The sequence below is a fragment of the Malus domestica genome, chromosome 04 (genome assembly GCF_042453785.1).
Source record: "Malus domestica chromosome 04, GDT2T_hap1".
NCBI lineage: Eukaryota > Viridiplantae > Streptophyta > Magnoliopsida > Rosales > Rosaceae > Malus > Malus domestica.
Window position 1 is genome coordinate 5622641 of NC_091664.1, and position 16196 is coordinate 5638836.

Consider the following 16196-nt stretch of genomic DNA (forward strand, 5'->3'; position numbering starts at 1 on the left):
GTTACGTCCACACTGATATTGTATTTCTGAGAGGATTGTGAGGGGGAGAGCATCGGTAATATGAGAATGAGGCTTTGAGAGGGTGAGGGGTTTGCTTTGAATATGAGAGACCTGGAGATTGTGAGGGTAATGAGACCCTTTTATATAATAAGGGCTCCTCCCCATTTTACATATTTACCCCTTTCTTTATTACATAATTACATTTTAGTCCTCCGAGTATTTATACGAGATCTAAATACAGAGGCTCTAAGTATGGTACAAGCAAAGACTTTTATTTTTGTTTTTATAATGGGAAGAAGAGAGGGATAAAAGTGGGAGTGGAAGGGACGTTTTTGTTTTTTTAATCTCTGTTAATTAATGAAACTCTTTTTGTCAATCAAAAGAGGGTAAAAAGACTACTTAGTCTTTTATCACACAAAATAAATGATGGGCAATAATATAATTTCATAGGTTCAAATTTTATTGTTTTTTATTGAAACCTCATCTACAGGTGATGTTAAAATACCTCTAATATTAAAATAAAAAAATTAAAAAAACCTCCCACTCCCCATGTTCTCTCTCTCCTTCTCTCCTTCTCATTTAAAAAAAAAAATGTATTCATACACACAAAATGTATAGGCAAATGCTAGTATTAGATATCTTAACATCAATTGTAGGCAAGAGTTTAATAAAAAACAGTAAAAATTTGGATCTTTGAAATTATATTATTGTCCTTTTTTTGTGTGATAAAAAACTAAGGGCTTGTTTGGTATCCTATTTGAAAATTTTTATAATTTTTCAAAACATTTCTTAAAATTTTTTCTTGTAAACAATTTTCTTTAAGACTAAAAAATTTGTTTGGTATGCGATTTAAAATTTTAAAATTTTACAACTTAAACTGAACAAAAAGATCCATAAAAAGGGGGTCGAGAGAGAAAGATGAGAGATGAGGAAAGAAAGTAAGATAATTGGAGGGAAGAGAAAGAAGTGAGAAGATCGAAGGAGATAGAGAGAAATAGGAGTGAGAGAAAGAACCGAGAGAATGAAGAGAGCATATTGAAGAAGAGACGAAAAAGGTAATAAAAAAAAGAAGGGGGCGAGAGAAAGAAGAAAAAAGAGATAGATTTGGAGTGAGAGGGGAGGAGGGAGAGAAAAGAAATGAGTGAGTTTAAGTTTAAAAACTTTAAAAACTCACTTTTTATGTTTTTAGATAATAGACTATATTTTTGAGTTAGTCTTGAGTTCAATTTTTGAAAATAGTCTTACCAAACAAGTTTTTAAAGCTTAAAACTTGAAAATTATTTTTGAGTTTAAAAAGTTGGATTAAATTAGAGTATCAAACATGTTCTAAATAATCTTTCCATTCGTTTTTTAGTTGATAAAGAAAATTTAATAGGTAGTTTAGATTAACAAAATTCTATTAATTAATTGTTTTCCATTAATTCTCTCCTAATCTCTCTTTCTTCTCCATTCGTCCGCCTCTAATATTTTCTTTGGTTTAACCGCACGTCGTCATCTGAGTTCCGGCGTTTTCAGGGAAATAAGTACCAAAAGGCGCCGCACCCCACCACCTCCAAACCCAGCTCTCTCTCTCACAGTGAGTTTAACTTCTTTTTCTTCCGTTTGTTTTTTTTCTCTTTTTTTTTTTTTACAAAATTAATGGTATTATTTATGAACCTGAAAAGTACAGTAAAGTTAGTATTTGCATTGTTTGGTAATTTGAATTCGTTGCACCGTGAAAGTCTGTAGAACCAAATACTCAACTGCTACATATGAAGGGAAACAGTGCAAAAAGGTTTCCAGTGGGAATTGATCTTGCAGATGGCACGGGTACAGCTTATTAGGAGGTGAAGAAAGATTTGAGTGCCTTGTCAAAGGATGAGCAAATGGATGTTTTATATAAGTAAGGTTTTTCATTTATATATATTTAAAAAAAAAATTAAAGTATAAGTGCGACCTTCTAAGTATATAAGTAAATTTTTTCATCTCTATAATTTCTTTTTAAATTAAAGTTTTGAGTGCTATGCAGTTTGATATTTTAAATGTGCTATGCAGTTTTTTCTATGTCATATTATTTCTGTGCTCTGCGGTTTTTTCCATTTCATATTATTTTTTTTCCAGTTGGATAATGAGAAGTTCAGATTTTCCTGTGCCTTGTCTCTCATTCAAATTTGCACATCTTTTTGTTTTGTATTTATTTTAGTTCTACTTTGGCACTTTGCCTCTTCTTTTGTACCCTGCTTAGTCAATGCTTTTTCCCTCCAGTTCTGCACCAGAATTAGTTGGGTTGTTGTCAGAGCTATATGATGCACATGAAGAGCTTGAAGGAAAAGTGAATCCACTTCTGGGCAAGGTATTGTTCTTTTTGTTTTGTTTTTTTTTCAAAATCTACGTATATATCGTCAAATTTGTAGTGTTATCCCAATTTTCTTTTGAATGCACTCTTAAGTGTCACTGCAAAACACTTTTCTTGGCATTTTGGTATGGAGGTTTATTTTTATTACAAAAAATGAAGGGTTTAGTAGGAAGAGCAAAGAGGCAATTTTTTTTCGGGATAATGTTGCGTCTTGTTTATTATGATGTTGAAGCTAAAGCCTTTATGGTGTCATTCTTATGGATTTACCCCACTCTGAAGTTTCCTTTGCTCCTCCTTTTTGTTTTCTGGATAAGGTCTCCTTTCTACATTTTTTTGTTTTTTGTTTTTTTTTATTTGTTTCCTTGACAAGGTCTCCTTTTTTTCTCTTAGGCTTTGCAATGTCGATACTTTTCCCTGTTCTATTATTTGTTTGTTTTATACATGCATTCATGGGTTTCACTGCTTATAGTTATAATAAAATAAATCGTGCCTGGAGATGGGATGTTCATGTCTGCATCCGGAATCTGTTTTATATATTACACCCAAATCATTTTTAGCATTCCTCCTTTAATCTGTTTTATATATTACACCTAAATCATTTTTGGCCCCAAAATAATGTGACTAAAAGAAGTGACGGTAGCGTTTCTATTTCCTTTTGCATATATTTCCTGCAACTTCAAAATAATTTCTAACCTACGCCAAGATGAAACTTAAGGCGGCAAATTTGGAATAACAAAACTAGATAGGGAATGTCTCACAGGTTCTCTAAGTTGTACCCTTTTCAAAGCATATGCTGATTTTAAGGACTCATGTTTATTTGTCTTCAGCATGAATGCCTGCAGATGTAGTGGTATGATGATCAGTCCCTTTAAGGAGTTAATGTGTTGGGAATTGGGATAAATTCATAATCACCCATGTATTTGGTTCCTTCTGGCTGTAAAGATGCTCTTATGATTCTAAACTTCAATATCTGTACATCTAAATTTCTGGGTCTAGTTTCTTTAGGTTTCTTCTTATTGTCTAATTTTGTATGATTTTTCCCCTGGTTACATGAAAATGTTTTTAATACATTTGCTCGATCGTGTGTTAAGTTTTATTGAAATTTTCGTGTTTTCTGAAGGTTAAAAAAGGGGAGGCCATGTTGGAAGGAGGGATGCGCTATTTAGAAGTTAATCAGCTTCTTCTGCTTTCTTACTGCCAAGCAATAACATTCTACCTTCTTCTCAAGTCTGAAGGACAACCAGTTTGTGACCATCTGGTACTTGCTCGCCTCATAGAGATCAAGATTTTGTTGGATAAGGTCATCTTTTTTCCTCTAACTCACTCGCTAAAGCATCTTGAACTTGCCGGCCTTACACAGATCTATAAGTTGGTTACGGTCTCCATAAAGATTTTAATTTGAAAAAGTAAATAATATTCAGATATGTGCGTACAAATTGCATATACATTTGATGCAGTGCTTTTGCTCCCATCTCTCTGAGTTATATTTTATTACATGTTTTCTTTTTAAAAAATGGATATGGGTGATCATCATTGAATAATGAGAATGTGTCCCTTCTCTCGATAGTAAGCAACTCTCCTTTTGATACTTATAAATTTAGTCAGATTGTCTGCCTCTCCTCGAATTGCTCTCCTAAACTTTTGTCCCAATTAATTAAGGATTTTTAATTGTTATCTTCAAATTTATGCTTCATTGGCTTCGATGGAACTATGTCATATTTAATTTGCAATTTAAAGGTCTCGTTTGAGATCAGGATGACTATTGCAACTTAGTGTTGGTATTGTTTATAACTGGAACTGGTGTGGGGCAAAAGGAAAATTACAAACCACTTGAGTCGATATTCAGCTTGTTTCATAATGGTCCCTGCAAAGTGCAGATTAACAATTACGTATGGAAGTATAGAGTTTGGTTTCCTTTTGCTCTTATTATAGTAATGGTTTGTATGACGATATGTGGTTTCGTTGTTCCAAAGATATGGCTAATGTGGGTTTCCCTTTACAGATGAAGCAACTTGATGGCAATCTACCATCTGATTTTGAGGAAATTTTAAACAAATATAATTGGGTGGCAGCAGTGGCAAACTCAGGTAAAGAGACTTCGATTGACGCATCTGATTCTTTTTCTAAAGAATATGGACCCCAACCTGCCTTGGTTGAGGGAGAAGCAGCAGCTGTGGTAGTTACTTCTTTAATCTCTGTCTTTGAGCAGTATACATTGTATTGTTTTAAGCAATGATATCTTAAGAGATTCATACTTTAATTCACTGCAGTTGCATGACATTGCTAAGGTAGAAATAGCGGAGTCTCTGAAGAATAATGAAAACCAGGTGGGAAAACGCAAATTTCAGGTAAATACATGGCATATTTGTTAACGAGTATCTGATTCTGTTCTCTTTCCTAAATTTTGTAATTCCTTTCTCTTTGTGGCTGCAAGAAGATTATCATTTTGTTTTATGCTTACCTCTTAGTATGTGGCAGAATGATGAGGTTGGTGTAGAGAGCATGAAAATTTTGAAAGTAAGAGCTGCCCTTGAGGAAAAGTTGAAGGAGAAAGGTGTCTTCAGTTCCATTGCTCCGAAAATTGATAAACCCAGGAAACTTCTGAAGCCATTGAATGGGTACCACTTTGCTCCCATACTTTATAGTATGTTTTTGTTCCTATATTGTGAGTACTAAGTTAACTCAACCAATCTGCGAGTAAACAGGAAGCTTGACTCATATGATGATTTTGATGATGACACTGTAAATATTGAGGGTGGCGTCCATGGATTGAACAACGGCCGTGCAAGTAAACTCTCCCAACTTGCTGCTAATCCGATTAAGTCGAAGGTATTGACCTCGTCACTGCTGCCTTCCAATCAATCCTTGTTTTTAACTTATTTCCTAGGAATGAAACATATTGAACTTTATAATATTTATGTCTTCATTTTTCCTTAAGAGATTCAAACAGGAAATAAACCTCTGCATTTCCTTCCATTAACACATACAATGTAACACCTAAGGGGTATCCATTGGCCATCATGCTCATCTAATTGGCAGTATAATATTTACCATTGTTTGTTGGCTCACCATATTGTTTTCTTCCTCCACATCTACACCAGATGGAGAAGAACAGGGGGGGGACTTACTCGTGCACACAAGAAGCTGATCAAGAATCCAAGAAAGAAGTATATGGTATTTTGATCAAATAATCGAACATGTGTAATGTTGCAGCCTGTTAAATGACTGCTCTGTTGTTAAACTCATCTCCTTCTCTGTGCGTGCACAGTTGAAGCACCAGAAGGCAGTGAAGAATAGAAAAGGACAGGTGCGGGAGGTGAGGAAGCCCTTAGGTCCGTATGGTGGAGAGGCCACTGGAATCAATGCCGGAATCAGTCGGAGCACCAGGTTCAAGAACTAAATGTTGCTCTTGATTTCGTCGTTGTGTCCCAATTTTGATAGTGAGAATTTTTTTGTTTAAGCGAGATAATTTTGTGATTAAATTAAATGACGTAGCGAAATGTACTTGTACACAATGCCTGCATTATATAAGAAGTTCGTTTGGCATTGCATGAAGGCGCAAGGAGGGAAAAGGTGAGGAGCGAACCTGCACCAAGGTGCATGCCTCAATTTTATTTAATCCATTGAGATTTGAGATTGAGGAGTAGAAACCAAGTCTTTGTTGAGAATGGCTGGGAACCCCCGCCAAGTCATTAGTTCCCAAGTCCCTCTCCGAGTGGACTCAAGACGAGTCCAATGCCAGGCGCTGCAACGCAAGTGCCTTGCCTGTACGCCATTTTTGTATCCATAAGGTCATCTCCAAAGAAAAGGGCTAAAGGTTGTAAAAAAATGGCTTAATTTGTCTAAAAACTTATTTTCAACCGATAGCTGGGCTATAATTTTATAGAGCCTACCAAGTCATTATTTGGCCAAATGGGCATTAGGTTGACCAAATCTAACCCTCCTCGTAGCCCCTTTTTTGAAACTCAGCTTCTCATCTATAATCATTGAATCAAATTCAATGACTATATTTGTAAACATTTAGCGATAATTTAACTAAATTAACCAATAAATTTAAAGTATAAACTTAAAACTAACAACTTATTGAGAGGGTTATGTTTAGTTTCTTCAGTTGAAGATGGTATATGGGTATTTCATCACCTTATTCATTTAACTAGTGATATTGGGTCTTATTCTAACACTAGAACTTAAGGCATTGTATGTGTTGAGGGGAGGGTTGTCTTAAGTGTTGTTCTAGGCTATCATGGGCAAAATACTAGTTTGACGATCAAATCTTTATGTGCAATTCACCTCACACCACATCCCAATTGATTTGCTTATAAGTTTCTCTGTGTACTAGTTTTGCTTACTCTTCTTTATTAATATTGTTTAAGAATGTAAGGGCTTGTTTGGTATTCAACTTGAATCCAAATTTTTAGACTCAAAAACACTTTTTAAGTTTTACAACTTGAATACTTATTTGGTATGACTTTTCCAAAAACTGAATTTAAAACTAACTTAAAAATTAGATTACTTCTAAAAACACAAAAAATGAGTTGTTAGAGTTTTTAAACTTGAAACCCACTACTTTTTCTCTCTTCTCCTCACTTCTGATTTTTCTCTCTATCCTATCGTACTCTTTCCTCCCCTCCAAATTTCTCAGCTATTTCTCTCTCCTCTCTGTCTCCTCTCTTTTGATATTTTACTCTCATATCTCTCTCTCTCTTGTCCCCTCGTCCTCCGAATCAATCTCTCCTCTCTGCTCTTTCTCTCTCCTCTCTTTTTCCATCCTCCCCTAGAGACTCTCTCCTACTTCTCTCCTCCCCTCCTCCTCCCCAAATCTCTCTCCTATCTCTCTCTCCTCTTTCTTTGTTCTTTCTCTCTCATCTCTCTCATTCTCTTTAACGGATTTGGATCCTATCCGGATCCAAATTGTGGGATCTTAGAAATCCTCACATTTTAGCTATTCATCGTGCATCGTACGGTAAAAAATCATTTGACTTTTTTTATTTAAAATTAAACACAAATAGTACTTGACGAAAACTGGCCGCATAATGTATGATGAACGGCTAGGATGTGGGAATCTCTAAGATCCCAACAAAATGAATCCGGAGAGGATCCTCTTCCCTTTTTAACCTGACCTTCCAATTGAATTGTTGTAGGACGTTTTTCTTTTTCTTTTTAGTTATTAAAATTTAAAAATTATTTTGAATCACATACCAAATAAGTTTTTTTATCTTAAACAAAATTGTTATTAAAACATGTTCTTAAGAAATGTTTTGAGAAATTATGAAATTTTTTAATACGATACCAAACAGGCCCTAAAAATCTCACATCACAATATTGGCTAAATGAAATGACTTATATTAAGCAGTTTCACTATGCTTGTGTTGAAACTTTTTTTGTGATAAAACCCTAGTTGTTGGCGAGGTGCAAGTTGATAGATTATGTAAGCTTAGGGTTGAATTTTGATTCGTCTCTTTAAAATTTTAACACTATATGAGTGGGTTGATTAACTGGCCCTAAATTAGTTCTTTATCTTGCCTTGCCCGAATTACCCCACTTATTACCTTGCTTTTTTTTTTTCGGTCGGACTTTTTACCTTGCTTTGTTTCTACATTTGAATAACCGATACAACAATACATTTAGGGGTGTGCTATCCATACATCACTTTTTACTTCTTACACACCACTTTTTACTTCTCACACACCCCTTGTTGATTTTTGACCTTTGATCTTCTTTAATTCATCTGATCCGATGATCGAAAATTAAAAAAGTGTGTAAGAAGTAAAAAGGAGTGTGTGAATATCACACCCCTACATTTATTCTACGAGGAGAAATTTGAGCTAAGCGAGGAGAAATTTGAGCTAAGCGTAGGAGTGCAAATGAATGTGGTCAAAGTACAATGTCTAGATGTCAAACAAAACTCATAAGAATATGGTTTTGTAAAATATTAAAAAAAAATATATATATATATATATATTTCTTTTTAATGAATACTATTTTTTAAGACTTCCCGACAAATTAAAGCATCACTAATAATCTTGCTTGCAATCTTGTAATGGGAGAAAAGATAGGTGCATAAAATTTCTTATAAGATCTTAATCAAAGATCACACTCTCTTTTTTAATATTGATTGATAGGTATGTTTTTCCTGTTTGAGTAAGAAAATGAAAGCGGTGAACTGGCTTGGTATATAAATGCTTTTTTTTTAACCTACTTTGCTTCGGATTCAAATATTCTCTTCTTTTCATAGGTTAGATAAATTTAGCGTAGATTATTAATTGTTTGTAGAAACACAAAAAACAAAAACAAAAAAAAAAAGAATGAATGGGTGGCTTAGGTTGTTGGGTTGGGGAAAAGCTTGTACCGCCCTTTGACAATGATTTTGCACCATCAGCAAGCATTTTCAACTCAGCAACAGAAAAGAGATGTTGACCCTATCAACCTTTTGACATTGTTAACCAACCCCATTAAATTATGGGAATTCTTGTTCCTTCTCTGGTTTTATTTTTTTTATTTTTTTTATTTTTATTTTTTCTAAATTAATTATTTCCAATAAAAAAATTGGGAATTGGCTCGTGAAGGCTTTGGCACTAATCAAATGCAAAATGAAGTTTTTAATATATTTTTTTTAATTTGAAAGGGTACCATCGGGGCCGGCCCTGAGTATTGAGGGGCCCTGTATAAAACTTAGGTGGAGGTCCTTCATTTTTTTTAATGTTATATTTCTTTATTATTATTATTTTTTCATTTATAAAACTAAAATATTACAAGTTACTGCAACAAAAATAAGTTGTTTGATCAGCCATGTGTTTTTCCTTACCTTCAAAGGTCTTGAGTTCGATACAAATTTGCAAAAGCTTAAAATATAACAAAACAATATCATTGGGATTCGAACCTAGCACATGGGCTATAAGAAAAAAGAGATAAACCACTTGCGCTAGAACCACAAATAAGATTGTCTTTTACATCTAATTATTTTATATGCATCTATATACATGTAATGAAAATTTAGGGGCCTTTCCGAATCGGGGGCCCTGTGCGATGGCACCTGTTGCACACCCTCAGGGCCGGCTCTGGGTACCATGTAGCGTCCAGTCATTGTCCATAGAGGCATCTTGTCACAGATTAATGGAGTTTCTCACCGAAATTTAATGGATGTTTCTCACTTTTCGTATGACACTACGATGAAAAAAATTTGATATATGAAAGTTTGAAAACTGCGATACTTTAGGATAGCAAATTGAGAATTACCCAAAAAATGAAACATGGAAAGTGAAACATTTCCTTAAAAAAAAATTGGACTGGAAAGGAGAAATCAATGGTTGACATCAAATGCATATAAGTATTGAGCCAGTTCCTAAATTTGCAAGTTGTTTAGACAAAATTAGATGCTCCACTTGTGTTTTGACCAAAATTTTGTGGTTTCTTTGGAGGAATAGGGTCTTTAAAGTTTCATGAACTGATAGATTTAATAAGAATGCACTTTAAATTGGCACTCAACACAACTAAGCAGCTACTAATTAGGTATCGAACTCAATACAAACATATGCGAATTAACTTAAAAGTGAGTAATTAGCTTTGCCTCTTTAAAACCTTGTCTAACAAAGTTTATGTATAAAATTCGCTGACTAACCAAGTTTATATATAAAATTAAGAGAATTGTTAAGGCGATTCTCTCAAAAGTGAAACTCTCCATGGACTCTCTGATACCTCATGTTTTTTGCACAATGTTTCATAACGTTGACACATGAATTAATGTCAAACTGTGAAATGGCAGAGAGTCCCACTTTAGGGCTGGTTGGCATTGCTGAAATTATTTTAAAAACAGTTTTTTTTTTTAAATGATGAGGCTAAAATTGTGTTTGGTAAATAAAATATATAAAAAAAATGTATTTTTGTCAAAATCATGAGTCCAAAATAGCAAAAAGTAGAAGCAGCTTTACATTTGCTTTTAAAAACATCGTTTTTTTTTTCACAGCACATCAATCTCAAACTAACCCTTAAACAATCTCCTTCGCATTTCTCTAAAATTAAACGCATGAGCCATTGAAATTTGATTCATTGAAATTTGAGCCATTGAAATTTGATTCAACGGCTACAAACAGGGGGCCCTCTAAAGTTATAATTATTGTAATCGTTGGATCAAATTTCAATGGTTCATATGATCCAGTCAGGAGGATCCCCACCCTATGCTCAGGAAGGGATCCGGTTCCGCATGTACATGCATGCAGATACTGAAAATTATAAACATGGAGGGACCAAAGATGCTTTGGGGAAGAGAAGTATATTTACCAATTTGCCATTTTAATGAAAAATGCAACATAATATTAAATTTGATTTCCGGATTTTGCTCGGAAATAGGAAAGCGCGGGGCCGACAATTATGGCTATCAATGAATCTCAGACTTTTTCTATATTTTGTGTCTTTTTCATCGCACGGGTATGTCCATGTTTTATGCCCCAATTCCCGGTGCCATTTTGGAGTCAAAAGTTTTGGGCCATGTATCTTGGGCAATGTTTTAGTCTCCCTCTAAAGTTGTCTTAGGTATCACTTAAGCATTAAGCAGCTTGCTATCACCAGGATATATTTTTAGAATTTAAAAAATAATGTAATTTTCTTTATTTGTAAATATGGGGTTTTATGTTCAATTTCTGCTAAGGAAGAATTTGAATCATATTATTACTAGTTCATTATGAGACTAAGTCTACCCCCTTCCTTGGTGTAGATAATATCGTTTAGTAAAAAAAAAAAAAAATTGGTGCTAAAACTTGCCTAGACCCTCATCTTGTCCGCCTAGGTGTATGTAAGGTCATCTTCAACCGAAGGAGGGCCAAAGGGCTATGTTTAGCCCTATATTCTTGCAAGAAATTATATTTTAATGAACAATGTTAGACCATATTTTATACCATTTCCAACCGAGGGGGCCAAGGGGCCAAGGCTAAACATAGTCATTTAACAAAAAACCATCTCCAACCGAGGGGGCCAAAGGGTCATAGGCCAAACATAATTTATTAATTTAATTGAATTAATATAGTTAATTAAATTAAATTACCATATCAAGAAGATTTTCGGACATATTGGAAGATTATTGAAAGAGGTGGTCATTTAAAAATTATTGAAAAAATTAAAGGAAAGATTATTGGAAGAGAATATAATATGAAGAATTGAAAAAAAAAATGAGGTAAGATAGTATGAAATAGTTAAAAGTATGTGAGAAATGGTGTAGGAAAAAAAAATTCGTCCAAAAAAAAAAAGGCTGGGCTTATCGAGGTGGCTAGCTGGTTGGAAATGGACTAATTTGGTTGTTTTGGCTACGTGGAGCCCACAAGCCCTTTGGCCTAGCCTTCTGTTGGAGACAGTTTTCGTGTCATTTTGAGCTATTTTGGCCGGGTCAGTTGGAGATGGCCTAAGGGAGTTAAGCTCTGTGTCCAGGCAAGCTTGGTGTTTTATGACTTTTCTTATTTTTTTTATTTAAGAAAACGGCTTAGGATCACAACTCTTACTTAGACAGAAAATAAATAACTTTCGTTTTATATTTCCAATAATTTGTAAAAAGATTGTTAAGTGCTTGTTCATATTTTCAATATGATTTAGTATTTTATAATTTTATATATCATTTTATTTGCAATTTATGTTTTTCAATATAATTATATATGTATATTTTTATTTATAAGTTGACACATGTTTATATGTTACACAATAATTTAATTAAATAAAAAATCTAGGCCCCAGCTAGACCCCGCCTAGTCTCTTATACACTAAGCCCCTTGTCTATGAAAATAGTTCATGCTCAAGCAGTATGAGGTGATTAGGGATGGGCAACGGTTATGGCGGGCATGTGATGATCCATCCTTATTTTTCATTGTAATTTCTTTTCCGTTGGTGTGAGTTGATGATTTTACCCTTTTTGGACAAAAGTAGAATCTGACGTGGATGTGGTTTTCGGTTTTCAGTTTCTTTTTCCTAGTTTTATACTAAATTAGTACTTGTTGCTACGAGCGCGTGTTAGACTCGAATCAGATCTGAACAAAAAAGTTACGCTCCGTTAAAGTACGTTAATCACAGGTAATTTTGTACACACGCGTACAAATTTACAGTGTAAAAAAAAAAAAACACTATCAAAGAGGCTAATTTTGTACATTTAAAATTGTACAAAATCTGAAATTCAAAATCCATCAAATCCCTAAAAGTGATCCGGTCCCTTCACACTCAACCAATCAAATTATTCAATTTGATTTTTCCACCGTTCCTTTTTCCCTACTTTTCTCCTTCACCAATCAATTGTTTCCCTCATTTGAAAGCAACCAATCAGATCATCACCATCAAACCCATCACCCAATCAGAGATCACTCTCTCTCTCTCTCTCTCTTCTCTCTCTCTCACATTTTCTTTGCAACTCTCTCTAACGACGTCCAAACCCTACAAATGTGACTTGTAACCCACACCTTTGAACTCCCCTCAACCCTATGATCACAACTGTGTAACCAGATATCGATTTAGTTAAGGTTTGACTCACCAACTCGGAAGCTCCGACTCGGTGAGTTCTGGATCGACGTTTTTAAGCCGAGTCGAGGAGTTTTGAAGGTCGGGGAAGCTTTCTTACAACTCCCCGAGGTCTTTAGTGAAGGTTTGGTGATGAATTAACCTCGAAATACAAGGTTTCAAGATGTCCCAGTTTTAGTTGTACCTTTTGAGGCTTTTTCAGGCCACATCTGTCACTTTTTGGACTTCAAAAAGGTATAACGCGATTCTACACTTCATAAGCTTCATTTCCATATAAATTTTGTGAAAAATGGTTGAGAAATGAAGGTTTGAAATTTTACCTATAAACCGATGAAAATTTCCAGATTCCGGAGACCGGCGAGGACCACCGGATAAGATGATGGAATATTCCGTTAACTCTGATGGAATATTCTAACGACGTTAGGTAACGTCGTCAACTTCTGTTACTTTTTAACGGAATATTCCTAACGGTCGTTAGGCCTCCGTCAGCTCTGCCTACGAGTGGTCGGCATGTGTGGTCATGCCATAGCTAGTGTATGACGGCACGTCCGACGTCCAAAAATTATTCTAAAAATTTGTGTAGGTCTATGACGTCGAGTAGATCGATTTCGTATATTCAAACCCTATGTTTGAGCAATCTACAGAGGTTTTATTTAAGTTTCCATTTATGTGTTATTAAACTAAGTTAATTAGTAATTTCACATATAGGGGAAATGTATCCCAAGGACGTACGGGGTCAAACAAGGCTCGAAGGATTTGTTTCAACTGCGTATCTGTGAGTGGACAGTTTGTTTTTATACCTATATATAATTATAGTTTCCATTAATGCGTATTTACTTCACTTTTACACTTATATTGCCAAGTAGGGTTATTGGGATATTAATTATGATAAATGCTGCTATATGGTTGAGATATTACTGTCATGACATTCATACATATCTGTATATGCTCATCTTGCTGCACAGGTGTTAACACTCGCCCCAGGGCCAAGGCTAGTCCTTCACGTGTATGTTCACATTGCACCGTTTGTTCGCCTTGGATCCAAGTTAGGTGCCAGTTTTGTCGTACAGTTTGCATTAAGCAATTGCGACTCGTATGTGATGTACTTCTGCACCAGCATTCACGTGATCGTAGTACTAGAGAGTATTGATTACCCCTAGTCTTGTTCGTGTCAGAAATTATATGTACGAACTCGTGTGTTAGCTTAGAGGGATGAACACTTAGTTATACTTGATTATCACATGATTATATTACTGCGGCATTTGATATATCATGACTTGGCATATTTTTTGTTATATTGTTGTTGTACTTTTGTTACATACTTACGTAGTATGTTGTACAGAAACTATACTTGTTTTACAGCGATGGGTTACTATGTTCGAAAATAAAGGTTTTCTTACAAATGTTGTTTTGCTGGCCCACTCAACTTTGTTTTTTGCCTCTTCAGGTTTAGTAGTTGTGCTTACATGTAAACGAGGATTCTGGCAAATCTCAGGAGATGGTTATCATTAGTAGTATAACCCTCATCCTATTTACTATAATGTCTCATGCTTTGACATCACGTGTGAAATGAGTTCAATCCCGCTCACCCACGCACTCTTTAGATTAGGCACTTTTAGGTTTAAATTTATTCACATTCTTCTTCCATTACACTACACCTTATGGCTTCGTCACCCTCCAGGTGTCGGCCAACATAACTCGATTCGGAGACCAAGTGGACATTCCGGGTTGGGGTGTGTCAGTTTGGTATCAGAGCATAAGTTTGGGTAGTATTGCGTTCATCACATGCGTGACGTAAGCATTCTTGGTTCTTGAACCTAATTCTTGAATCTTGCCACCTCATTAAGCACGAAAAACATGTTAGTTTTTCGTAAGTTTTGGGTGCTTTAGACAACTTATCGTCATGTTAGAAAATTGTTTTGGCAATCGCCCCTAGACTTAAAATGATGAACCTCCCTACCAAGGAATTTTCGTTTTGGGAAACAAGTTGCTAGCCCCGCAGCCGGGCTAATGTATCAAGAGTTGAGTTTCACCAAGGATTTACCGATCAATCCTATTGCTTTTCTTCCACCGTTTTTACCAACCGTTCGAGTTAGGAAACCAGAAATGGTTTTGTTTCTTTGGTAGCACCTATTAGTTTATCCTCTCTTAGAATCCCTACGAAGGTTACTTCATCAAGATTCTAGAAATGTCTGAAGCGACAACTTAGTGCTAAAGTGGTAGTATTTGACAGAAGATCATCTGAAGGGCAATCATTTTTTATCCCTATTAGGATTAATATCTTCAAATGTACTGGTGTTCATGTTGGATCTTCAAGAGGAAGATCGACTCCCGATAAAATCCTTTGAAAGACTCGATACTGTCTCGGTCTCGAGATAGAGCATTGTTCGGATGGAATCTTAGTACATCAATCGAACTACACCCAGAAGGTGTTGCGCCGTTTTAATGAGGATAAAGCGAAGTCTTCGAGTACTCCTATGGTCGTTCGTACGCTAGATGCAAAGCGAGATCCCTTCCGTCCGAAAGAAGATGATGAAGGGATTTTGGAGCCTGAAGTTCCTTATCTAAATGCGATAGGCGCTTTATTGTACTTAGCTCAATGCATTAGACCCGACATCTCCTTCGCTGTTAATCTTTTGGCAAGATACAGCAATGCACCAACACGCAGACATTGGACTGGCGTGAAAGACATCTTCCGTTACCTTAAGGGTACTACGGATTTGGGCTTATTCTATCCCTACGAATCTTCGAGTGATGCCGCACCCTATGCTCATCGGGTTGATTTTCGCCTTGTTGGTTATGCCGACGCTGGATACTTATCTGATCCGCACAAGGCGCGTTCTCAAACGGGTTATGTCTTTACCGTTGGAGGCACCGCAATATCTTGGAGGTCAACTAAACAGACCTTAGTTGCCACTTCGTCTAACCATGCTGAAATTCTCGCCTTACATGAAGCAACTTGGGAATGCTTTTGGTTGAGAGCAGTAATGGGCCATATTCGAAGCTCCTGTGATCTTCATCCCGCCGTTAATACCCTGACGACGATTTTTGAAGACAACGCAGCTTGCATCGAACAGCTCAAGAAGGGTTACATCAAAGGAGACAACACCAAGCATATTGCGCCGAATTTCTTCTTTACACATCAACAACAAGAGCATCAGAAGATTGAAGTCACGCAAATCCAATCACAAGACAATCTGGCTGACCTTTTCACCAAATCACTACCGAAGGCGAGGTTTCAGAAGCTTGTTCATGAAATTGGTATGCGTAAATTTTCTGAGTTGTAACTTTGCTATTTCTCTTTGGAATTATGTCAAACTCAGGGGGAGTATCTTCTGGATACTTGCTTGATCTTAATGTACTCTTTTTCCCT

The 16196-nt window shown here is 35.7% G+C and overlaps 1 protein-coding gene and 1 long non-coding RNA gene across 6 annotated transcripts; both read left to right on the forward strand.

Moving 5' to 3' along the window:
- Nucleotides 1-1088: 1088 nt before the first annotated feature.
- On the forward strand, nt 1089-5886 carry LOC108172639 (protein THALLO-like). 4 transcript variants are annotated; one of them, XM_029100934.2, is made up of 10 exons: nt 1089-1576; nt 1722-1882; nt 2245-2332; nt 3456-3635; nt 4338-4511; nt 4606-4683; nt 4814-4953; nt 5041-5164; nt 5437-5509; nt 5604-5886. In XM_029100934.2, exons 2-10 carry the CDS (start codon nt 1866-1868, stop codon nt 5630-5632), a joined length of 903 nt encoding a protein of 300 aa, XP_028956767.1. In that variant the 5' UTR covers nt 1089-1576; nt 1722-1865; the 3' UTR covers nt 5633-5886. The 4 variants fall into 4 exon arrangements, with proteins under 4 accessions (XP_028956767.1, XP_028956769.1, XP_070676545.1 ...); XM_029100936.2 differs by having other exon boundaries at nt 1293-1576; nt 1758-1882; XM_070820444.1 differs by lacking the exon at nt 1722-1882 and having other exon boundaries at nt 1436-1576.
- A 6645-nt stretch (nt 5887-12531) lies between these two features.
- On the forward strand, nt 12532-15580 carry LOC139195128 (uncharacterized). 2 transcript variants are annotated; one of them, XR_011579766.1, is made up of 3 exons: nt 12532-13247; nt 13532-13598; nt 13789-15580. It is a non-coding gene; the product is annotated as an uncharacterized lncRNA (long non-coding RNA). The 2 variants fall into 2 exon arrangements; XR_011579765.1 differs by having other exon boundaries at nt 12536-13057.
- The last annotated feature ends 616 nt before the right edge of the window (nt 15581-16196 follow it).